Here is a 27161-nt window from a genome sequence, read left to right on the forward strand (position 1 = left end):
ATGCGCAAAATACATATTTTGTATACATACATTTCTCATTAAATTTTGTTCTTATTATCGTTTGTGTTACTGTATTTTTTTTCATATGTAATATAGTGTATGTAAAATAACACCGTTTTTTACCGAATATTATATTTTTATGATTATCTAAATTTTAAACTATTTTTATAAAAAAAAAATGCGATTTTTATATATAGTAAAGATAAGTAGGGATGTTATTCCCAGGAAAATAAATGAACACATATAATTTAAGGGTAGCTATATTATAATATTGATATATTTACCTCGTTTTTATTGGTAAAATATGTTTATATAAGTTGTTAAAGTTGATAAAGTTGATAAATATATTAAAAAATTATAATTTAATGCACATCTGAAAAGTAGCATATACATTTAAACGTGTTAATTTGCATATGTGTCATATAAATAAAATAGGTAATGCATATGCAAGGAGTAAGTTCAATAAAACTGGGGCGTTCATCGACTGACTCTGATGTAGTTAATTTCTCATATGGTGGAAATTATACATGCATTTTTCGAATATACACCTATGTTTACCAATTTAAAGAGTTAATAAAAAATATATAAATAAAAAAAATACGATAATATAATATAAGATAAGATAAGATAATATAATATAAGATAAGATAAAATAAAATAAACGGGTTAGTAGTACCCTTAAATTTGGGTGAAATAGTGTAAAAACATAAAAAAGGGAATAAAAATTGAAATAAATATATAAAATGATAATGCACACAAATGTATACATGCTTAAGGATAATAAAATTTACAGCAGCAAATTGTGGTTATTTATCCGAGCATTTTGCATATTTCATCATAGTGTGGGGAGTGGCTAATGTTTCCATATACAACCACAGTAGGTTTGGTTTTTAAAAATTGGGAAACAACTCTATTAATATCTTCTTTAGTTACAGCATCAATAGCATCACATAATTGTTTTCCGGATAGTATCCTATTTAGAATCATCATTTGTCTAGCTATATCTTCCATTAGTATTGATTTATATTCTAAGCTCATCCACATAAAGCTTTTTAAACTTTTTTTAGCTCGATTTAATTCTTCATCAGTGCATTTATTCATTTTATGAAATTCTAATGCCATACTATTAATTATATCTTTAGTATTTGCTGGATCTCCTGTAAAATATAATCCAAAAAGCCCAGTATCTGAATGTTGGGTGCTAAAGGCCATACAAGATTCTATAAAGTTGTAATTATTTAAAACATTTAAAAATAATCGAGAATACATTCCTTTTCCTGGTCCTCCAGTCGAAAAAGAACCACCACCACCCATCAATGTTTGTAAAACTGTTAATGTGATCATATCAGATGTTTTCCATCCTCCTTTGGTTTCATATGCTATAGCAATGTTGGTTTTTTTTATATTTTTATCTTCAACACTTACAAAACCTCCAGTATAATTTGGAGTTACTTCATTTTGTTTAACATATGGTATTGGAACATAATCTTGAAAAGCTCTGGAAGTCCATTTTGTTAATTCATTGTGATCAACATTGACACCAACTAATGTCATATTTTTAGGGGAAAAATGCTTTAGCATAAAATTTCTTAAATTTTCAGATGTATAATTTTCTATATTCGATTCAGATACATATAATTTATTACCTAATGTATTATTATACCAAGCTGTATTATGTAATAATTCTGTTATATACATTTCGTTGTTCTCAAACAATTTTGCTCTCATAGTATTTAATCTGTTAACATTATTTTTCATTTCCCATGATAAAAAACGTGGAAATAAAACATTCCCTATTAGTAAATTTATAACCACTGGTAAATATTCATTTAAGCATTCACATGTATATACAATATGCTCTCGAAAAGCATTACAGCTAACATTGGCTCCTATTTTTTCTAAACTTTTTATGGCTCTTAAATGGGATAAATGAGCAGTACTATGAAATGCCATATTTTCAATCATTACACTCATTCCCTGTTCATTTATTTTGTCGCTTATTTCTTCATACCTGGACCCACATTTTATGTATAATCCTAAATAAAATTGTAATAAAATAAAAGTATGCAACAGTGTGTAATAAATGAGCAATATATAAATTGGGGTACACTATCAGAATTTCACGAACTAATGTGTATGCAGATGATGGATAAATGAATTTGTACAAGTGCTTGAATGAAATAACTATATAAAGATATGACTACATGTTTAATATGCATATTGTGTGACTGTACCTATGGAACAAACTCCGCTATTTTTATTGGTCGAAATTATTTTTAAATCATTTTCAAGGATAGAAAAATTTAATTTGTCATCAACAGGCTTATAAGGTGGTATGTCGGACTCTTTAATTATCGAAACATTCAATGGTATATCTTTATATTTGTTTTTTTTTCCTTCATTAAAATAATAATAATCAAATTTGACCTCTTTTATTACGTCCTCTATTTGTTCTTTTTTAAATATAACTTTGCTAAAATCATGTTTATCCCCTGTGTATAATTTTTCTAAATTTGGATTTCTTTTTAACTTGGAAGCATCATGACTATAGGATTTTTTACCAAATTTTGTTTTGTTAAGAACAAGTTTCAGCTTTTGTATATTTGTGTTCATTTTATATTATGCCTATATAATACTCTAAGCATGGAATTTGTCCCCACACAAAAAAAAAGTGTTTTAAGCAATTATGAATTTATGCTTATTATATTTTTTTATTATATAATTAATATACATAAGCAAATGAACATATGTAATTTGTTATTAATAGCTTGAAATGTTCTTTAAAAATTTATATAATAGCATTGTTAATTTTGTTCATACATTGTAATAATAATTATATGCTAGGTAAAAAATTCAGCTTAGAAAAATAACTATGAAAATTCCACCTTTTTTTTCACATATATTTTTTTATTGATTATAACATTTTAAGAAAATAAAATATGCTAAAAAAAATATATTAAAATACGTAAAGTCAAAATGTAATAAGATATAAATAATACAAAAAAGTGTATGCATACATAATATTATAGCAGATAAATATAATCATTTTTTTTTCGGGGCTTATCAAAATAAGCAAAGTTCCAAAAATGAAAAATATTTATATAACAGAACAAGGGTAAATATTCCTCTTATATATTAATTATACCCTTCAAAAAATATAAAAAATATAAAATTCATGTGTATTGTTAATAATTTTTTTATATAAGAAGATAAAAAAAATATAATATATATAGAAGTGTTTATATGAGGTTGTATTTAATTAAAAAGGAAATAAAAATTGGATTCGAATAGAAACATAACAAAATACACTGTTTAATTAAGTTGCTATTCAATTATTTTTCATGAAAATGCCTAAATTTTAAATGAACATGCTATAGATAGTATTTTTATCTCTTCATGCATAATTGTAACAATAATGAACATATGAGACAATTAAAGTTGTACATACATATGTTTGGAAAATAATATTACAACTATTTATTTTCATATTTGTCATTTCTTCCAAGTTGTGAAATTTGGTTGCTTATCATTTTATGCAATCCAACTTTCTATACGCCTCTATTTGTTAATTTGGTTTAGCTAGTATGCTGAATGTAAAGAGAGTATTCATTTTTTTATAAAAATATGATTATCTTTATAAAATTAGTTTATTAGAATAGTTGTTTTAAAATGACTAGCAAAAAAATGCAGTTATTTTGATATATGACAAGATCAAATATGATGAGTTAAAAAAAGGGAACGATGAACATTATAAAAAATGTGTATTTACTTCGAAAAGGACGCCCTAATTGTGGTTTGGGAATGAGATGGGCTTTGAACCATTTAAGAAAATATACAAAAGAAGGAACATCTGAATTTTTAAAATGTTCTGAAAAAAAAACAGTAAATTTAGTTACTAACAAAGTACGAAATAAAAATGTATTTGAAGATTATAAAAAAATGGAAATTGGAAAAGTTTTGATACTCATTTTAAATAATCTGAAAAATAGAACGATAGAAAAAGAAACTGGAGGGAATAAGAATAAAATGAACAATAAAATAGAAAATATAATAGAGCATATTTTTAAAAATGATTTGATTATAAACAATTTAAATTTTATTCAGTTTAACATGCTATTAACTATAATTCATAAAAGCGAAATAAAAATAAAAAATGATATATTATCTTATATAGTAGTATTATTAAATAAAAAAATATTGTCTTTTTCAAATGATATAAATAATACAAATTCCGCATGGATTAACATTATTAATTTACTTTCTGGAATTTCTAAAAACAATAAAAATCTTATTCATTTGATTCATAAAAAGATTGGAAATGATTTGAATAATAATGAAAAGGAAATTGAAACAAAAAATTGCGAAGAAAGACACATATTTGATTCATCACTTTCTGAAAAGTTTATTTATAGGATTATTAAAAATGGTTATGATTATTCTATAAGAGAAATATCTTTATTATTACATAGCTGCTATTATTTAAATATAAAAAGTGACGAAATATTTAATTTTATTTTTGATAAATTAACAAAAAACGATTATTATTTTAATAGTTTAGACCTACACATTTTTGTATATTCTGTATACAAATTGAATTTACTCAGTTATGTAAATTTTTTGGAAAAAATCAAAAAAGACATTTTAAAAAATATAGATAGCTTTTCAAATAGCCAAATTATTAATATATTACTAGCATACACCCATTTTTTTCATTATTATCATTTGAAAGATAAAAAAAACGTTTTAGAAATAGATGAATTTATATCTAGTATATTTGATAAATGTATGAAAAGAATAAGTCTTTTTGTGAATAAAGAGTTTTGTAATTTTCTTAATTTTATTTTGCAAAATGATATTTATTTAGACAATAAGAAGAGGAACGAATTTTTTAAGATCATTTCGAGCTTGCTAGAAAAAAACAAATGTTATGAAAATAAATTAATTCTAAATACAATGACAGATATAGATATTTTTACTATAGTCAATTTTATATATAAATATTTATATAATGATAATGGGATATTTCAATTAAAGGATGTTGCTTTTTATAATTTAGATAAATATATCATAGAATTAATAATGAAAAAAAAAATAAAAGAAAATTTGTTAGCATATATTATACACTACTCTAAATGCAGAGTTATGTCACCTATTAGTATGAGTCATTTGGCAATTTTTTTGAAACACATTAATGTAAATTTGTTAGAATTTAAAATGAAAGTAATTTTACTCACATCTATTGATAGACTTATAGAGATGAACAAAAATATTGGTAATGATAATAATTCAAATGAAATGACTGAAGAAGCATATATTTTGAAATATTATCTTGAATTGCTAAAAGAAATTCACAAAGACTTATCTGATAATGTATTTATTTGCAACCATAGCAACAATAGCGAACAAATCCATAATAATAAATATGAATCTGCCATCCCGATCAAACATATTTACACACAAAATAAAAAGGAGCTATTTTCCATTATCGATATTAAGGAGATTACCAAAATAATTAAAAAAGGAAAAGATAATAATGAAAATGTTGATAAAAAAAATGATAATATACTATCAATGAGTCCCATAGAAAATGAAATAGAAAAAATCAAAGACACACTTTTTAATAATTTGAATGAATATATAATAAAAAATGAAATAATAGAATTATTTCCACAATTGTTAACGAATAAAACAGTTGATATAAACATTTTAAGCAAGATTGAATATATTGTAAATAAAGTTACGATTGACATAAAAAATAATTTACTTGAAAAGGATAATGTAGATTTTTATACCATAAGAAATAATATTAAGAGACGTGAAAAAATAGGGTTATCTTTTTTGCAGACATTAAATTTATGTAATGAGGGTATTTTTATTAAAAATAATAGTATAACCCAATTTGTAAATAATAAAAATATAATATTAAAATATACAGAACATATTGATAAAGATAAGGGGAAAAATATTAAAGATTATTTTAATTTTTATGTACATATGCTTTTATTTGATATAAACAACAACTTACTTTTTTTTGTGGATAATTTATTAAGAAAAATATGGGATGTTTTAATAAATAAACATTTTAATTATGAACAAAACATATTAAATGTTATTGATATTTATTCATCCATTATTAAAATAGATAAGAGTTATTATGATGTATATATGAATCATATTTATAAATTAATATTTCCCAAAATATTAGATTATTATAAAAGCTTAGGATTTAAATATTTATCTCTTTTATTTTATTCTAATTTAATTCACATGTTTTTACATATAAATCCACATTATAATTATTCTATTCATGCTAATTTGTCGATCGAACTTTTGCTTAAACTGTTCGATTATTTTTTAAATTCAGTAGACGCGAAGGTCTATGATTTATTTAAACTCAACATTAAAGAGCTATCAGAATGTCATGAAAGAGATCAACAAAAAGTTCAGAATTCCTTATTTTGCCCATCATTAAATGAATTAATTTATATATATAGAACATTTTATTTTTTTCATTTCGTTGAGTTATATAAATACATGGGAATATACCAACTGAAGCGCTTTTATGCCTTCTACAAAGTTTTAAACTACTACACCTTTAAGATTAAAAGGTTTTCAATACACGAGTTTACCCAAACCAATAAAGGTAACTAGACAAAACGGCATACAATATGCATAGGTATATATATGTGCGCACACATTTATATCGTTTTTTTATTATATCATTTTTGCAGATACTTCGAATACCCATAACTCCATCGTAAATTCCATAAATTCCCTTCTCAATAGAAATCAAAAAATAAATGTTACATGCGAATATGTTGTTTTTCCGTTATTTATAATCGATATTTTAATATATAAAAATTAAATTGCATATTGCAATATTTTTTTTGGTTTATTTGATTTTTATTATTTTTTGTGTCTGAATTGCAACCTTAAAATTAATTAATATACGCTTTTAAATTGTAATAATAACTTTGTTTGAATAATGATATATGTAATGGTTAATTTTGGCTATGTTTAACAACAAAGCAACGAAAAAAATAAAAAAAGAAAACTAATATTAAAAAATAGAAATGGGCAAGCCATTTAATGCACATACAGCTGTGCATTATATATGTTGCACCCTTATAAATAATAGTGTATAATTTTATGATACATAAAAAATAAAATGATCATATAATAAACATTTGTCAACGATATATACCTAGCTATGTTATATCGTTTAGTTTACAAATACATCTATATCAGCATGATAATTTCTATATTTTTAGCTACTAATAACAAACATATGTATCTTCAATAGTTCGTTATTCTTCTTCATACGCTTCATCATATGCTTCATCCCACGTCCATTTTATTAGTGGCTGTTCAATAAACTGATGATTAGGGGCTGGTTTATCTATTACATCATTTAAATAAAAGGACATATATGGAATAACGGTTCCGTCTCTTAGTCTTGTATACATTTTACTTATTTGGCTATCCATAATTTTTAAAACTCTTCTAGCCATATCATCTTTCTCCGAAAATCGCAATTTCTACATAAGATAGCATATGACAATGGAATAATTAGAAAAATGCATAAATTATATAAGCATATATGCAAGCAAACAAATTGAATGTAATAAACAGAAAACAAAACCATTGCACATTTGCATTTCTAAATATATTAATATATTTAAAGGAAGGGAATATATATAATAATTAATAAATTATAATATAGTTTTTTTATTAAATAAATACCGTTACTCTTCCCAAGCAAAAGTTTGTTTCTTCGATATACCTAAGCAAAAGTAAATTACATATTAATTACATATGAATATACATACGAATAAATATATAACTATATATCCATGTAGTGTTTATTTCCCATAAGTATTTTACACTTTTGGCTTTTTTACTAACCAGTCATCATTTTTTTTGACTAAATCTTTATCAGAAACATGCTTCCCCGAGTATCCACTAAAAAAATACTTTGCATTTTTTATGCAATTCAGCTGGGTATTAGTCAATTTGGAAATTCTCATTATATAAACAATTTAAAACATTTAAAGGGGAAATCAAAATTTAATTAAATAAAGAAAACACATTATATTTTGAACATTATTAAATAATTCAAAATATATATCCAAAAATAAAAGAAAATATAAATTATAATATTTTTATATTGCTTATTATATGAAAACGCCCCAAGAAAGTACGCAAAAAACGTATATGAAAATAATTATGCATAAAAAATATATGCCATTTAACATGAACGTTTCGCTAAATTTTTTTTTTATTCCATATTTAATGTATGATATATATAATAAAAAAATATGTATGTATTTATATATTTTTTTTCTTCTAATTTTGTGTAATAAAAATATGTGCGTTTGATGCTATAAAATACTTTGCGTAAATTATAAGTACGAATGTATGGCAACCTTTTCTGTTATTATAATCCTATAAATATGGTATTATAATAAATGATCGAGTACATAATAGAATAAAAAAGTAAAGAATAATTTATTAAATGCTGTAAACATGATATGCATAATGCATATAATTATTATTATACTCTTATTCTATATTACACAAAATAAAATTATCACATAGTAAAAAACACACTACGCAATTGTGAATTTTTGTGTAAATTTAATTTATATATATATATATATATATTTAAATAGTTTCCAAAAATGAATATAGTACACTAATTTGTACGAGTATTATTTATGTTTTTTTTTAAGATTGAAAGAAATAATTTTTTATGTTCGAGTATTTTATGAAATTCGATGAAAATAAGGAAATTGTTCATGTGAAACCAGGAAAAAATAAATTAAAATTTTTTTAAAGTGGAAAAAGGAAATTAATCAATATGTAAAAAGTCTTTGAAAGTATTCATATGTTTGTCCAATTACACTCTTCCAAAATAATACCAATTAAATAAAGCGGAAAAATATGTTAATGATAAATCATATATATTTGGACAATTGTTTTTTTACATATAGAGAGTTGTACATGAGTTTCTACATTTTTAAAATTGTAAAAAAGAAAAAAAAATTGCCTAACACCATTTAATTATATATGTAATTTTAAAAGATGTGAAAAAAATGCTCTCGAATGAAAGTTATTATTTCCATTTTATTTATTTTTAAAATAAAGCAGACATTTGAAGCAATTTAATGGGGTTACTATTTATATGTGGTGTATATGGCAAATAATTTCCATTACATATTTTTTTCTACTTTATCTGCTTTAATTTATATATAATATATATTTTTTGTTGTTGTTAAATACGTTTTTTAATTTTATATAATATTTCATTTATTTTCCCATCCTCTTTTTTTATTTACATAGTACTTTTACGATTTATTTAATAATCTCTTTTCCATGTAGAAGATTTTTTCATTGTAAACAAAAATAGCTAATAAAGGAATGTGTTTTTAAAATTACAAAAAAAAATATATATTTATTTAAAAATAAATGTTTCATTTAAATTATTTTACTTTTCCAAAAATATTGCGTAAAACAACAAGTTCATGTAAAACATTATATTAAATATGTATATATAAATTATTTCAATTTAATTTTTCTTTTTCAGCATTTTTTTCTACTTAATTTTTTTACTTTATTTATTTTTTATAATTTATATGTTTATTTATTTTACTTTCGTTATTTTTTTATTTTTATTTTTGTTCTGCATCAATGAAAATATATTTTAATACTATTATTATACATTAATCAAAATTTGCTAGGTGAATTAAATATATTCTTTTTATAAAAATATATAAGCGCATATATAATTATTCATATACAATATATAACGTATTCTTATAAATTAAAAATTACAAAGAAGTATTTTTTTAATATTAAATGAGTAGAATTTTTAAAACAAATGGTAATAGGAAATAAATATTGAAGCAAAAAAAAAAAAAACATAAATCCATAAAATATTTACTTTTCTGTATTAAAAATAACTTATCATGATGACTATATTATTAATATATATAGCATATTAAATTATTCTATACTAATTTTCTATTTATATAGATGCAAAGAAATATTTTAAATTCAAGGAAATGGATGATGTAAGTTACTGAAAATATTTATATTATATATATATGTGTGTATGCATACATATATACACGAATGTACGCATATGCTCAGTCATACCTTAATGAGAGAGAAAAATATATAATTATAGATTTTATATATAAAAAAACGTATATTAAACATTAAGTTGGAGGAGGAAAATATGCTTTCAATGTGCATATTTTGAATGGGCAAGCGTGCTTATATAATTTAATTATAAAGAGGGATAGCTTGATTGATGTGGCTATCACTTGAGCCTATGCACAAATATATTCCATACTATGGATTTTATTGTTTCTATTTTTTGTTTATTTAAATATTTGACATATTTCGAATTATTTTATTTTCTTAGAAGGATATAAAAGGTAATAGCAACGGGCCGAGAGATCAAATATATGGTAAGGATTAAAAAACCAATAAAATAAAACCGGCATTTTTAATATATATATTAAGTAAAGAAAATAGATGATGCTTTTGCTTTTCTCGCGATGCTCTCTATTTACCAATACGGATAATTTGCCTATACTTCTTATATATCTTTATAATTTATTTTCAATATCCTTTCTTATTTATTTAGAGAACGGTCAAATAATGCCTCGTTGCATAGAAGACGAAGGGATGGAAGAGAAAAATCTAATTAGCAATATATTTTCAACAAGAAAACCCAAACATGCAGGTGCTGGATTAGTATCTGGTTTAAAATCCGTAACAAAGGGAATAATAGTAGGAACTAGTTTTTTATTTATTTCACCATACTTGTGTGCAAAAGCAGAAGGTATAAATGGATTTTTTAAAGGCGTTTTCTTTGGCCTTTTAAGTGCAATAGTTATTCCAGTAATATCGGTAGGAGTAGCTAGCTATCAAATAGGTCGAGGTATAATAAATACGCCTGAATCTATAACTCAAAGGGCATTAGGAAAAATGTGGGATGATGAAAAAAGAGAATGGTATGACTTTTATTATAATTTAGATGATGAAGCAAATAAATTATTAAATGATAGTGATGATGATGGCAAAAATAATGGAAATTCTGATAAAAAGAGAAAAGATATAAATAATGATGAATATTATAATAAAAATGGAAATATAAAAGTTAAAAATGATGAATATTATCAAATATTAAAAGTCCCCATAGATGCTAGCCAAAATGAAATAAAAAGACAATATTATAAATTAGCTAAAGAGTTTCATCCAGATAAATGCTCCGATTTAAAAGCAAAAGAACATTTTCAAAAAATCGGTGAAGCATATCAAGTTTTAGGGGATGTTGAAAGAAGAAGAAGATATGATAAAGAAGGTAAAAATGCTATTAATAATATGCAATTTATTGATAGTACATTTTTTTTTACCTTATTATTTGGTAGTGAAAAATTAGATCCTTATATTGGAAAATTAAGAATGGTTATGTATGTAGAGTACGAACAATTATATAAAGATGAGGATGTACAACGTATAATATTAAAAGCACAAAATAAAAGAGAAGTAAAATTGGCATTACATTTAAGAGATATGATAACTAATTATATTAACGAAAGTAATAGTGAAGAATATATTACAAAATTTAAAAAGGAAATCAATGAATTATGTCAAACATCATTTGGTCATGTCATTTTAGAAAATGTTGCATGGTCATATGAAAATTGTGCTAACCAATTTTTAGGTGATAAATATAGCTTATTTGGTATTAGTGGAAAATATTATAAAATGCAACAAAAAAAAAGAGTTATAGGAACAGGATTAAAATTTGTTAGAACTTTAATTAAAACTAGTTCATTAGCTAGCCAAATTAAAAAAGAAGATGATGAAGATATCTCTATTGAAAAAACAATTAAAGCAAATAAAAAACTTGAAGACTCACTACCAACAGTTGTAGAAACTATGCTAAATATTTGTTTGATTGATATTGATCAAACGATAAAAGGGGTTTGTAAAAAAGTTTTTACAGATATGTCTGTTGATGAAAGCGTAAGAAAAGCCAGAGCAGAATCGCTTATTGTTTTAGCTAAAGTTATGAAAAAGGTTATACAAGAGTATACGAAAAACAACGAAATAACGGATACTAAGAAATTATTTGAAGATGCCTGTATGAGGTGAGTGGATAAAAAATAAGATAATATTGCTATGCTTAACGAGAGTGGATATGTGCATGCATCTATATACATGATTACTATATGAGCAATTTCTTATTGTATTTTTTTTACACATTTTTAGGGCGTGCCAAAAACCGGATGACGAGTATATTTAGGGCTCTTACTATGTGCAACATTTTCATTTAATCCAAATTTTATTATTATATGTATATATTTTTTTAGTATTAAAAAAAAAATTATAATCTAATTGTTTTAAAAATTATAGGAAATTACAAAAATATAATAACATTTTTTTAATAAGCTCGATATATTTTTTTTATTTTTTTTTTAAAGTGTTTGATTGAATATCCCAATTTTCCAATATTATATATGTGCGTGCATACTTATTTATATGTACATATACGAATGGACATTGAAATTTTATATCCCATATATGTAAATATATATATGCAGTATGTATATATTTTTGCTATACTCCTTTTTTAATTGAATATATTGAAATTTTAGAAAACATATATTTTTCAATTTAACTTTGCATATTTATTTATGTATTATAAAACTGTATTTTAGATTTATTCACATTCAAATAAGTTAATTAAAGAAATTTATTTTTTAAAAATAAAATAAAAAAAAAGAATAATTTCCAAATCGAAATATATATAAACATATATGAGCATGGTGTCTTTTCAATTTAGAGCTGAGCTACAGATCCATCTGATACCTTTAGGGCATAGACGTTAATGTAGCAAAGCATGTTGCAGTTATTTTGGTCATGCGGCCAACATATTTGAAGATGCCCTAAAATAAAATAAATATAAATTATGCTCTATAAAAATGTAACGATTTTAATTTATATAGATTATATTTAGATAAATCGTAACTGTCATCTTTTCCCCAGTAAGTGGAATATTGAATAGAAGTCTCTGCATTCGAATTCTTTAAAATATAACAACTTACTGAAAAATGTATTATAAGGAACATAAAATATATATTTGTATATATAAAAATGAATTATTAATAAAAAGTGGTTTATATATATTTCTTATAAAAAGATGGTTGCATAAATAATACTAATATAAGCTAGTAGTAGTTTTTACTTGTAATTATTGTCTAATATTTCAAATGCATATTTCTACTTTTTGAAATTATATGAATATGTTACTAATATATTTGAGAGGAAGCATTTTCGAGTATAAATATTTCATGCACTCTTCACAAATTAGATTGGACCATTTGTTAATCTATATTTAGAATGAAAACATTGAAATTGTCAAAAATTGTTAAAGAAATGGCATTAAGGTGGTAGGCAAATTACTATAACAAGAATGTTTATAAATAGTATGACCTTAACGTTCATTTTATGCACACATTTTACAACTGTGTAAAATATGTATATATTTATTTTTGTTTGTTTTAATTTCGTATTTTGTTTATCTTACTTCACTATTTGAATATGTTTTGTTCTTTAAAACGTCTTATTTTAAACAATTTAAAAGTGAAATATATGTAAAATGTATAATGCTATTTTATTATTATGTATATTCTTTTAACTACACACATATTTTTATCTTTTTCTATACCATCGATAATGGAATATATTTCATTGACATAATTATGGCTTTCCAATATTGTCTAAGAAAAAGATAAAAATTATAATAATCGTAAAAATGCATAAAACCTGACCAAATTTTATGCTAACATATAAAACAACAATTGTTTATGTAAAAAAGACGACAAAAAAAAATGTGTTATTACATCAGTTTCCATTTTGAAGGCAATTTTTTCTAAGAAATGAAACTACACAAAAAAAAATTTCCCTACATTACTATTATGCAATATCTTTATGTCTTTCTGTTAATATATATATATATACTAAAAATATATATATAATAATATTTTAACTTATTTATCATAAAAAATATTTTTAATCAAACAAAAATTCCATTATGTTTTTATTTTTTATGAAAAAAATTTATTATAGGGGATATAATATTTTTCTTTTAAATATATGTAAATAAATTCAAGACTTTCTCCATCCTAGTAAGCTTTAATACAATTTTTTTTTTAATAAGTTATAAACATAAATATAGCTAAAAAAATATGTGTAAATAATTTTATAAGTGTTATTGCATTTTCTTCGGTATTCCCTGTTTAACGATTTTTTATTTCACATAATGTATTTTTTTATTAAATATTATTTTATTTTACCCAATAATAATTAGCTATCTATGTGTGCTATAATTTTTGCTATGAATGAAAAGGAAAACGAACACAAAGCAAAAATTAGTATTAATTTTACATAATATTTGATAATAATATATATATATTTACTAAATTAAATACAGTTAAATTAAATAAATTGTTTTAGTACGAGAAAAAATAAAGAAAACAAAAAAAAAATGTCAGCGAAATCCCCATGTTTAGAGATATTACCCTTTTTATTTAGGGAAGAACAAATTACTAATAGAATTCAAACGTTTCCAACCGAAACAATGAAAAAGGCATATTTAGAATTAAAGGGATATTTTGAACAATACAAGATATATGCTGAGTAATGCTTAAAAAAAAAGACGTATGCATGTTTATATGTCATTTTTTGTATTTTTCATGACAATACATGTTACTGTTTGATTTATATTATTTACATTCGTGCTCTTTAGTTTTATATTCATGTTTTTTTAATGCTATTGTATATTATGACTTTATAAATTTTCCATATTTTAAGGAAATTGATTAATTTCAATGGATCTATGAATGACGAAAACCAGAGAAAAGAAAAACTAACTATTAAATTAAGATGTGAATATTATGCTGTCTTATTTTCCCAATCATCTAAGCTCTTAAATGAATACATGTAAGGGATAAAATTAATGTTATTATTTTTTTTCACAGCAAAAAATTAATAAAATATTGTAAAACTAAAAAAAAATATACACATAAACATCCGAACATAATAGACGAATATAAAAACTTATTTTATTTTTCTTTCCTTAGAAATTTCCGAAACAGACTAATATTAGAACTAGCCATAAATGTGAATGGATTAATTAATTCCATACACCCAAATATAATCCAAAGACTTAATGAGGATGAAAAAAAAGAGTTACAAAGATATTGCGAAGTATGTACAAATCAACAAAAAATATATAACAGCAATATTAGATGCATATTTATTCTTTATGACTATTATCTCTTTGTTTCATGGGTTATTAAATTGATACTATAACTTTACTTTATTTTTTAGAACATCCGAAATGAGAGAACTAAATCAAAACTGCAGAATGTAAGTTTTTTTCCGCTTTTTTATTTCATAATATAAAAAATAGTCCTTAATTTGTCTTTTTGCTTCTTAAAGCGCTTTAAAAAGATATACATTGAGCTAGCCTATATATGTATATGCCTACACATGTGCATACCTATACATGTGCATACCTATACATGTACATACCTATACATGTGCATACCTATACATGTGCATACCTATACATGTGCATACCTATACATGCTTTGTTCGATCTTTTCTTTACAGAAACATATAGTTGGCCTATTGAATGATTTAATTATAGAAGATTTAAATTATGATGGAATAGAAGACGATAAAAGAGGTCGAAATGTTTTTTATGCAGCTGGGATGAAAGTCAGTGTTTTTGAGGATAAAGCTGTCGATCTACAAAAGTGTGAATGGGCGAAAATTTTAAAAGACTAAATTTCAACTACAAAATATACACAAATTTGAAATAAAATAATGTAAAAGATATTCCGTTATTTTTATATTTTTTTTTCTTTCCCGTTTTTTCTTTTTTTTGTTTAACATTTTTAAGTAACAATTTTTTTCAATAAATATTAATACACAAAAAAGTATTATATATTATATAAAAATATAACCCCTTTTTGGAATAAAAGTTTTAATGTTTGCTATTATAATTTATTAGTGGTGGGAATAATTGTTGCAACCAAATATAAACCCCAATTCAATATTATGCCTTTCCACAAATATACTTGTGGATTTTCACAAACACACCCACATGTACAAAAATAATAAATAGCTAAATAATTTATCATCCTATTAAAGGTGTTAAAACTTACATTGTATACTCTTTTATATTTCTCATTTTTAAGAGGTCAACACATTAGTAATTGCTTTAGTTATTTTAATTTAATATATTAATCGAATAGGGAATATAAAAATAATATATTCCCGAGTATATGTGAAAAAATTGATGGAAAGAATGTCAAAATACAGGTTAAATTAATTCAGACGGAAAAAATTGATATATATATGTATTGTTATTCAAAAATTTGCAGTTATATGGAAATAATACAAAAAAATAGTATAAAAATATTATTTATAACAAATTTAATTACAAAAACAAAATATATTAAGAGATATAAATGAAATAAGGTGTATAAGGAGAGAAAGATAAAATAGTTTTTGTCTTTCTCTACAAATATTAGCAATTTCACAAATGTTAATATTACATACACAAGTAAAAAAAATAATCATATAAATGTATGGCTATTTTTTTTTTATGACTAAAAATTATAGGGGCTTCTCCCTGTAATATTCAGAAATAATCTGTTTGCACAATTTTGTGTCATGTAATGGCAAATGCACAATATTGTAATATTTACTTAATATCAAATGTTTAAAAATATAATAAGATTTATAATTATAAAAAAAACGTGGATTTTCATGAATTATGGTTGATATATATTGTTTGGTATAATGACTGTTTCCGTTAATTTCAAATATTGTATTTGTATGTTCATCATAAATATCAACAATAAAAAAAAAATTATCCTTTTTAATTATATATTCATTTTTTATATGCTTAAAATTGCTGTCTTCATCTAACAAATCTCCCTTGCCGTTATCCAAATTATTATTTTCTTTTGCCTTTTTTCTTAAAACATGATTAATATATTGATATAGCTTTATATGTGATTTTGAGCTTTGAACTTTTTTGAATATTAAAATAATTTCGTGTTCTATAATTTTTAAGAAATCGCAAAACTCTTTATGGAATATATCGGATAGGTCTAAATTATTGTTTTTAAAAAATGCTACAATTTGTCTATTCATCTTTATTTCGCTCTTATTTATACCCTTTTGAAATAAATAAAAGATTCCTAAATTTTCGGGTGCAATATAATTATAATTATTTATTCCATACATATTGGATATTCCCCATTTGTTCATAATATCTCCTGTTTTATTCATATTTAAATTTGGCTCTTGTTCTTTATCATAACTTTTTGGGTAGTTGGAAAAGAATGTCTCTAAAAATTCGAATTCTGTTTTATCGATTTTATTAAAATTTAAAAATTTAACTAGAAACTCTCTATTATATTTAAAAATTTTGTTGTTTATTGTATTTTGTTTAACGAACAAATAAAAAGTATAAAATTTCATGATCGTTTCTTCGTTTTTTGTATCTGATAACATATGTTTTTTAATAGAATTTTCATTTGTGCTATATAATTGATAAAAATAGCATTTCAACAATTGTGTAGACACATCAATATAAAATTGTATATACTCTATTGGATCGTAACTTTGAATTTTATCACTGATGATAGATATATTATCTTGTTTATTTTTTAAATTATGTGATAAGTTAGTTATTATTAATGATAGACTATACATGCATGTTAATATGTCGTCGTGGTATGTCTCCATATTGTAAATCTGTTTATTAGAATTTCTGTCCTTTTTTATGAGCATATAATAATAAATTAAAATTTTTATTGTTAATCGAAGTTGGTTCATAGTTATAGAGTTGTGAAGGGTTATGGGTAAAAGCATTTTTTTTAAATAAATAAAAATATTTATTCCATTTTTACCATTTGAAAATGATGAATTTATTTCGGTAATATTAAACGGATGCATTTTATACAACATGTATAAATAGTTGTAGTTTGTCAAATTGAGTAACGGTGTGAAGGAAATATTTGTATGTGAAATTGTCCAGTTATATATTGATAATATCCTTTCATTGATTTTGTCAATATAATTTAAAAAATTTAAAATAGACTTATCATTTTTATAAATTTTAAAAAAAAAACCATAAAATTTGTAAAGATATAAATATGAGTTTATTATTATACATTCATTTATTATATTATTTTTATTCAAAGCATAATTAATATTACTTAAACAGATTAAATTATCATAATGTTTTTGTAAACATTCATCTATACTTTTTAAATTTATATCTTTTTTATCAAAAATAGAAATATATTTTATTTTGTCTTCTAAAATTTTAATAATAATATCATACAAATTTGTCTTTAATTCAGGGTTTATATATTTATCAGATATATGTGCTAAACTATATAGATAAGTAGAAATATTTTGCAAGTTTAAAAATGATAAGTTTTTATTTGAATAGTTCAAAATACGTGTAAAGCTATTATTTTCGTTTTTAAGTTTTTTGGATAATTTGTTTACTATACATTTTGTTAATTTACTCAGAACAAGTTCAACCTGTTTCACATTCTCATCGTTTATCTTGTTTGTACAATCTTTATAATCAATTCTCTTTGTATTGTTTAAATAATTTTTATAATTGTCAATATAAATTTTATGAAATGGTTCATAAGAAATTTCATGATCTTGTATTTTTTCATCTTCAGGGAAATATGGTTTTTCATTCATGCTATCATAATTATGTATCTCTTCTTCATGTTTATATGTTTGTAAAAAACTTTGAATACTTTGTATACTTTTAAGTATAATAGAATAGTGATGATAATTAAAATTTTTAATGTTGTATATTGCTAATAGTAAAGCACTTTTAAGATATATATCATAATTAAAAGAAAACAAATTATTTTCATTAGTTATGGATATTTTATAATTCAAATTACTTTTATAAATTTGACTTAGTTTTTTAATTGGGTAATATATATTAAGGGATTGGATCAAATTGCAAATGTCTTTTTCATTTAAGTTTAACAAAAAATATAGTCGATGGGTATATATTAAATGGTGTAATAGATCTATATATATGTTGTTTATTTTTATTTTTGAAATAGCCCACAAAAATATAAAAAGCTCTTGAAATATTTTATTTTTTTTTCTTACATCCTCAGAAATATTTTGATCTTCATATTTTTTGTCGTTTATCAGTAAGAAGTTCATTTTTTTTTCTTTTTCATTTAGTTCTTTTAAATTTGACAAATATCCACGATAAAAGCATTCAAGATTATATTTATTGTTGTATATAGTGTTAAAATGTTTTACTATCTTACTAGACATACACCGGCTAAGCAATAAAAACATTAAATTTATAGGATCATCTTGTATATTATTTTTGCCTTCATATTCATTTAAGAATGTATAATATTTAAATATATAATTTTCATAATACTTTGTAAAATCAATAGAATAAAAATAAAAAAGTTGTGAGTAAGAATAAGTTATATTAGATATAGATTGGGAAGATAAATATATATACATATTATTTATATGTTTTATATATATTAAATAAGTTGGTATATCATAATATTTTATGTTTATTAGCGAATATAGCAAATTCGTTAAATGTCTATATGTTAATTTTTTTATAAAATAATTCTTATTTACTTTTTCCAAAATATATTGAATAATATCATTTTTATAATCGAGACAAAAACCATTAGTACTATACTGATTGGTATAACATGAGTTGTAGTTATTTTTGACATTATTAATGTTTATTTCGATCGAATTGTTTAGTTTAGTTAATTTATTTAGTTTATTTTCTTCATTTAAATTGTGTAAATCATTTTGATATTTTTTTGTATTCCTTCTTAAAATGTTATTGCACAAATCACTATATTCATTGGCTTCACTTAAATTCATAATTTTATTAAACTCGTCAATATTTAATTTCATTAGATTATTATTTATATAATATGAATAGTTCATAATTTTATAATCCTTTTCTTTTATTAATTTGTATATTTTATAAACACATACTACATAATTTATAGGTACTAATATGTCTTTATTGTAATAAATATATTTATATACTTCATTAATATTTTCCATATTATTTATTTTTTTTGTTATTACAACATTTAATTCATGGTAGTTTATTGTTTTTGTTTTTTTATTAGTTAATAAAATATGGAGCTCATTCTTTTTTTTTGATGCTTTTTTCTTAGGCCAATTGGTTGCTCTTAATATCCCACTTTTCTCAAACCTATAATGAAAAAAAAATCATGTTTAATTGAAGAAAAATAAAGCCAAAAACAAAAGAAGATTATATATATAGACTATATTGATATAGCATTATGTAGACCATGGCTATGTCAATGGTGATCTTTCGTTTTTTCCATCAAAACTAGAGAGAGATGATGTAGAATGAACAGTTTTAAAATATGACACAATATAGACTTATTGTGTGTATCCACAGACATATATACATTAAGCTTATTATACTATTTTTTTTGTTTTATTATTATTTTTGTTTACTAACGTGGTTGCACTATCCGAGTGCTTGAGCTGTATAAATTTTTCATTTCCATTTTTTTTTTTTAAAGGGTTCCTTATGTATTCATCATTTGTAGAAGAAAAGTTTTTATTCCCATGTTGATTATTTACAACAATACTTTTTGAAAAATTATTTTTTTGTTTTTTACAGACTATTTTTGCTTTATTAAATAAGGGTTTAAAAATCATTTTAATTATTATCTATCCATAGATTATTTTTGCATTTATGTAAAATATCAATAACGTGAATAAAAAAATGCCATGATTGATTTCCTTTTTTTCTTTTTTTTAAAGCTACATTTTTATACATAATTGGATACATATATAAATTAATATGCAATATATATAATTGAAGAAAAAGAATAAATCAATAATATTTACGCCACAAAAATGTATTTATTTTTTCTCATACCCAAAATTTATATACCTCCAAAAAAAAGAATAATATTTGTCATTGAAATATGTAAGCATTTTAGAAAAAACAGATATTTTTATAAGAAATAGGCTACCACACATAATATAACATTTTCCAATATAATATAAAAGAAAGGGTTTGAAATTATCCATATTATCACCGTTGTTTTATTTTGTTCATATATCTATATATGTATTTATATACAAATGTAAGTAGTTTTAACCCTGTGAAATAAATTTAATACGCCTTATTGGTTTCATTAAATTTTTATCACCTAATTTTTATAATATTGATTATTGTAACTTTTTTATTTTCCTATTTTGGTGTGCGCATAATATATATATATTTTGTATTTCCTTAAATAATTATCATATTTTTTAAATCTTATTCTATAATAAGTAGGAGAAAATTTTAAGTAGATTATTTATTTATGAATTCAAATGTGTCTTTTATTTTAACAAGCACAAAAGAGACTTTTTCACCATAAAAGTAAAATATGCACATATTTTATAAAATCCAAAAAAATAATATTAAACCTTTTGTGTGAAGATAAAAAGTATAAAAATATTATTGTTGTTATAATTTTCACTATAATTATTGCTTTTTTATTTTATTATATTTTTTAGTAATTAATATTCTTCCTGCATGATATTTACTATACCAATTTTTTATACAATGGAAAAAAATATTTTATTATTATTAAAAAATATATATAAAGAAAAATACGTAAATAGTAGATATTATATCACATATTGGTATATCTATCATTTTTTGTTTTAATATATTTTTTTATTTTCTTTAATTATAAATTTTTTCTATAAAGACTATTTTATGTAAGTATTTAAGGGCATATGTGCTATCCCTAAAACTTATTATACCATTCTAAAGAAATAAGATCGCATTTAAAGTACCAACGATATATGTGCAAATTATATCAATAATAGCAACATAAAAGAGCGAACAGTATAATTATTGAAATATGGCATTTAATTTTATATAGGTAAACAAATATATGTAGTAACTAATAGGCAGCTTATTAAATCTTTTCATAATGTAATAATTAAGTAACACTGATTTGCCTGCGTGTTAATATACTATATAGAAATATACTTTTGTGTTTACATATTTATACAAATGGATGCCGTCATGGAAAGTATAATGGAAATGTTAAAGCATATATTATATAGACATTTTAAAAATAAGGGTGACATATATTTTTTTGTAAAAAATGCTTAAAGGCAGTTGTTTAGTAATTCATTTTATTTTAAAAAAATTTATACCTTTATTATACCTGTAATGCTATTATTTTACTATTTTTATGTAATTTTTTGAGATATTATTAAAGTACGACCATTGGTAAAAAAACAAAAAATTGCAATTCCGCCATAATTTACATGTACAGATAGTATACGCCTACTATGTAAGATATACTTGCATAATTATTTAAGCCAAGAAAAGTATTGTAAGTTGCGGCTTTTATAATATTTTATAAGAATCCCATTTTATAAATAATAAACATAAAAAATATATGATTAGTTAGCTTATTAAATTAATTATGTAAACTATATAATGAAAAAATAATTATATAACTTATGTAATATTAAATATGTTAAAAGGCAATTATTAATTCATAGTTCATTATTTTTTATATATATGTATTTTTTTTAATTTATCTTATATCCTCAATATATATTATATATTTATTAATATATGCACAAGTAAAAAATAATATTAATAATAAAATTAATTGCGTTCTATTTCTGTATTTAAATCTTATATATATATTTTTTATAGTATGCGTAATGTACTTAGAACAGAATATTGCACGGTGATAGTTTTTTATTGTTTCATATAAACACAATTTTGATTTAAATTTTGAATGGTTATTTATATTTCTTTATTTTAATAGAATACTTTTTATAAAGAAAGATGCTAAGTTTTTATATATTTATTTATGCTTAACGAAATTTTTTATATAATTAAATAAAAGAAATCTAAATTTATTTATATTTATAATTATTTTTATAATCAACCCCCCAAATTCGTTGAATTTTATATAATTACAATTATGACAAAAATATATAAACAAAAAACACTATCGTATGTACAATATTAGTGATAGCACATTTTATATAGTATATTTTGTTGTGTTCTCAATATAATATATATAACTAATTTATTTTTTCATATTAATTTTTTGATAATAAAATTAATATACAAAACTTAGATTATTTTTATGGCGCTTTGGCATAGAACATTTTTATAGTTTATAAGATATATATGTAGATTTAAACTTTTTTATAATTATATTGTTATTATTGTATAATTGTTATCGATATAATTTTATATATTATTATGTTATTCTTTTATTGTTAGTACATATTTTTATTATTATCTATACATATTTACATATTTTATTATCCCCTATTTTAAATTTTATATTTTTATTTTAAAATGAATATATGTTTTCTAATATACATTATATAGTATATCGTATGTATATAATATAAAAAGAGTTAGTCACATTGAAAACACAAACAACATGAACTAGCCCATAATATATAGATATATGGTATATGGTTATAAGTATTTGTACATTTGTAGGCTTCTTTATATATACATATTTTTTAATGTTGTATTGAATAAATATAATAATAATAAATAATATTCTATTTAGGAATGTATATATTTATAATATACGATTTTTTATACCATTGTTTTTTTTAATTTTGTGTTATATTTTATGATTTTAGTATGTATATATATTTTGTAATTTCAAATTTATTTATTTATTACAACATAGCATTCAATAATATAATGCCAATTAACTATATAACTGAAGTGAACAAAATGGATTTATAAATAATATATATGCGTATGTATATATTTTTTTTTATACCTTTCCCTTTTAAATTAATTGGATAAGAGTTTCGCTTAAACTGACTATATTCTATATATGGGCTGGTTTACATATATGTTTTGCGACTTACTATTTTCCATTTTTGCAATTCTGCATTCGTATTTTTATTATTTAATTAGCATTTTTTTTCTTTTAATGAAAATTTCGATATATTTTCAAACAGTGACGAATTTGAAGTATACGTTCAATAATTAATTAATTAATTAGTTATGCATGTGTGTACTATTATATATGCATGGATATTTGTTATATAATTAACCACGCGCATACGTATATATTATTTTTCAAATTTTATGTATATGATATTATAAGTACGCTTGAATGAGCAAACACATTTTTAAGTAATATTCAATATAAACAACGTTAGACGAACAACTACTAAGATCTATTGCAACAACATTGGTTCGTAGATATACATTAACTAGTAAGCTGAAATACAAATTAGTTACATATAAATAAGTTACATGGTGACGTTACATTTCAAGTATTATTAACATACAGAGAGCTAAACAAATTTATCATCGCAAAAATGCATCAAGATACGTCGATGAGAATACCAATGAATCAATCACGAAAAGATGGCAATGATTCATGTGATATTAATAATGATCTAGAGCATGATAATAGAAATAGTTATATTAATAATTTTCATATTGAAAATATAAATAATGATAAAAATGGATATAAAGGTTATAAAAACGAACAATCATATATATACCGCTCAGAAAAAACAGATGTTACAGATCCAATTTTAGGAAATAGAAAACATGCATATGAAGATAGTATAAATTCAAGTGAACTGATTGCAAGAACTAATTATGAATATAGTACTAAAACGGATATGGGTATAGAGATGTATAATATGGGTAATAATAATTTTTACAATGGCAATAATAATCTTCATAGTAGTGATATTATAAATTATATAAATAATAATAATGTGACTAAGGACCTTGATAATACAGAAAATAATGCTGAGATAAATACATATATTAAAAAGTTAACTTCAAATCAATCTACTGCATATTGTGATGGTAAAGGCTATAATGAGTCAGCCCATGGAAGTAATTTTGATATAAATTTTAGAGATGTTATAAAAAGCAATAATAATAAAAATTATAAAAATAATATAAATAACAAACATGTACCTGATGAAATGCTAGAATTAGGTGACGGATCTTTTGATAGCTCCTTTTATATGCATAATAATGCCGAAGAAGTCGATAATGAGGAACAAGGTGCATTATCTTTTATGAACAAATTAAAAATATATTTTAATTATTTTGGTCCAGGATGGATTGTTGCTATTGCTTATTTAGACCCTGGTAATATATGTGGTAATTTAAATGTCGGTTTAATAAGAGATAATGATTTTAATAGCGCAAATGGCACATTAAAAGATTATACAGGATATAGATTATTGTGGGTATTGGTATATGGGCATATACTTGGTTTTATTTTTCACATTTTATCAATGAAATTGGGACACATAACTGGCTTAGATTTAGCATCATTGTGCCGAAAAGAATTTAGTACAAAATTTTCATATTTTTTATATGTATGTGTGCAAATAGCTATATGGGGAGCACATATGCAAGCTATTATAGGTGTATTTGTGGCTATTAATTTGATTTTGGGGATACCTGTTAAAATAGCAATTCTCTATACACTGATAGAAGCATTTGCATACAGTTTTTTAGAAAATAAGAGTTTAGATTTACTAGAAAAGATATTAAGTTTACTTATCGGTATGTTAGTTTGTTGCTTTATGTTTAATGTTTTTATGACCCCAATAAATTTTCAAGAAGTAACTTCAAGTATAATATATCCCAGAATACCGAAAGGAAAATTGTTAGATACAATGGGATTATTAGGGAGTGTAATATCAGCACATATATTTTACTTGCACTCAAATTTGACTTCAAAAAAAAAATCAATAATATATAATGATAGAATGGTAAAAAGATATAACAAGTTGGGAGCAATTGAGTCAGGAGGATCTTTACTTGTATCCTGTATTACAAATTGTATAATTGTTTTAACATTTGCTGAAGTAAACATTAGTGGTGATGATATAAAAACAGATTATAATCTTTTCAATGCATATGATGTTATGAAAAAATATTTTGGGAAAACATCGATGTATATATGGTCATTTGGTTTATTAAGTAGTGGGAACAATGCAAGCTTTATGTGTGAATATGCATCAAAATCAGTTTTTGAAGGCTTTCTAAATAAAAATGTGAATCCATTTTTTCGAGTTATATTTTCCAGAACAATTCTTTTTATAATGCTATATGCATATGTATCCTATGATAAATATACTATTGACCAGTTATCAAATTTTATAAATGTTGTTCAAATTTTGTTACTTCCATTAGCAATTATACCATTATACAGATTCTCTATACATAAAAATGTTTTGGGAAAATTTGCTATAAAAGGACCATTTAAACATCTTGTTTTTGTACTTGTTATTTCTATTATTGTTGCAAATTTTTTACTAACCTTATTTGATTTTCTAGAATATGCGTCTAATAGTTTATACGTTATGTTTATATTATTATGTTCGATAATTTATTTATTTTTCATCATATATTTTTTTAATATGCCAATTACAAAAACATATTACAAAGACAGTTAGTTAGTGTATTCTTCACTCCTAACTATGTGCCTAATGTTTTGTAATTTAGCATTTTTTTATTACCCATTATATCACAAGTTTATTGTCCACTATTATATATGCATTTATTTATTTATTTATTTACTTATTTATTTTTTTGTATGCGCATGCCTTTATCATAGGTGGTTTCCGACTTACGTTGCATGATATATTCTTGCGTCAATGATGAAATACATTTATTATTTTATTTACCATTTATTTATATACTTTATTATTTCTTCGTTTTCATAAATTTCTTTGTTATTAATTTTTTTTTTACATATTTCTAATCTTTAAATTTTGACGTAAATTACACGATTATATATGATGCATATATATTACATTATACAATTCATAAAATAATGTGGCAAGAAGCGATGCTCATTGTTTTACTTATTATTATGCATAGTATATTTTTTAAATCATTTTATTTTTAATTTTAAATATTCTCGAAATTTTAGTAATAATATATTGTGTTGTAAGTATATGTATTATTTTTCTCTATTTAAATTCATGCG

The 27161-nt window shown here is 22.4% G+C and overlaps 8 protein-coding genes across 8 annotated transcripts; 4 read left to right on the top strand and 4 right to left on the bottom strand.

The window, feature by feature from the left end:
- Positions 1–810: 810 nt before the first annotated feature.
- Positions 811–2613, bottom strand: PCHAS_1238300 (mitochondrial-processing peptidase subunit alpha, putative; the record flags this gene model as incomplete). The annotated part of the gene is made up of 2 exons (XM_739583.1): positions 811–2036; positions 2235–2613. 2 exons carry the CDS (start codon positions 2611–2613, stop codon positions 811–813), a joined length of 1605 nt encoding a protein of 534 aa, XP_744676.1.
- A 1128-nt stretch (positions 2614–3741) lies between these two features.
- Positions 3742–6865, top strand: PCHAS_1238400 (heptatricopeptide repeat-containing protein, putative; the record flags this gene model as incomplete). Its single annotated transcript, XM_016798997.1, has 2 exons — positions 3742–6643; positions 6732–6865. The coding sequence occupies 2 exons, from the start codon at positions 3742–3744 to the stop codon at positions 6863–6865; spliced, it is 3036 nt and encodes a 1011-aa protein (XP_016654348.1).
- A 442-nt stretch (positions 6866–7307) lies between these two features.
- On the bottom strand, positions 7308–8027 carry PCHAS_1238500 (cytochrome c oxidase subunit ApiCOX18, putative; the record flags this gene model as incomplete). Its single annotated transcript, XM_735513.1, has 3 exons — positions 7308–7538; positions 7744–7783; positions 7906–8027. 3 exons carry the CDS (start codon positions 8025–8027, stop codon positions 7308–7310), a joined length of 393 nt encoding a protein of 130 aa, XP_740606.1.
- Positions 8028–10064: 2037 nt separating this feature from the next.
- PCHAS_1238600 (DnaJ protein, putative) lies at positions 10065–12322 on the top strand (the record flags this gene model as incomplete). Its single annotated transcript, XM_016798998.1, has 4 exons — positions 10065–10073; positions 10430–10475; positions 10655–12167; positions 12289–12322. 4 exons carry the CDS (start codon positions 10065–10067, stop codon positions 12320–12322), a joined length of 1602 nt encoding a protein of 533 aa, XP_016654349.1.
- A 536-nt stretch (positions 12323–12858) lies between these two features.
- Positions 12859–13934, bottom strand: PCHAS_1238700 (dynein light chain Tctex-type, putative; the record flags this gene model as incomplete). Its single annotated transcript, XM_016798999.1, has 6 exons — positions 12859–12965; positions 13049–13123; positions 13330–13408; positions 13607–13641; positions 13748–13799; positions 13923–13934. The coding sequence occupies 6 exons, from the start codon at positions 13932–13934 to the stop codon at positions 12859–12861; spliced, it is 360 nt and encodes a 119-aa protein (XP_016654350.1).
- A 632-nt stretch (positions 13935–14566) lies between these two features.
- Positions 14567–15873, top strand: PCHAS_1238800 (conserved protein, unknown function; the record flags this gene model as incomplete). The annotated part of the gene is made up of 5 exons (XM_738677.1): positions 14567–14718; positions 14893–15021; positions 15162–15288; positions 15412–15450; positions 15697–15873. The coding sequence occupies 5 exons, from the start codon at positions 14567–14569 to the stop codon at positions 15871–15873; spliced, it is 624 nt and encodes a 207-aa protein (XP_743770.1).
- An 834-nt stretch (positions 15874–16707) lies between these two features.
- PCHAS_1238900 (conserved Plasmodium protein, unknown function) lies at positions 16708–20835 on the bottom strand (the record flags this gene model as incomplete). Its single annotated transcript, XM_016799000.1, has 2 exons — positions 16708–20356; positions 20633–20835. 2 exons carry the CDS (start codon positions 20833–20835, stop codon positions 16708–16710), a joined length of 3852 nt encoding a protein of 1283 aa, XP_016654351.1.
- Positions 20836–24510: 3675 nt separating this feature from the next.
- On the top strand, positions 24511–26625 carry PCHAS_1239000 (divalent metal transporter, putative; the record flags this gene model as incomplete). Its single annotated transcript, XM_739712.2, has 1 exon — positions 24511–26625. The coding sequence occupies one exon, from the start codon at positions 24511–24513 to the stop codon at positions 26623–26625; it is 2115 nt and encodes a 704-aa protein (XP_744805.2).
- Between the last annotated feature and the right edge of the window lie 536 nt (positions 26626–27161).

This window comes from Plasmodium chabaudi (assembly GCF_900002335.3).
Source record: "Plasmodium chabaudi chabaudi strain AS genome assembly, chromosome: 12".
NCBI classification, from domain to species: Eukaryota; Apicomplexa; class Aconoidasida; order Haemosporida; family Plasmodiidae; genus Plasmodium; species Plasmodium chabaudi.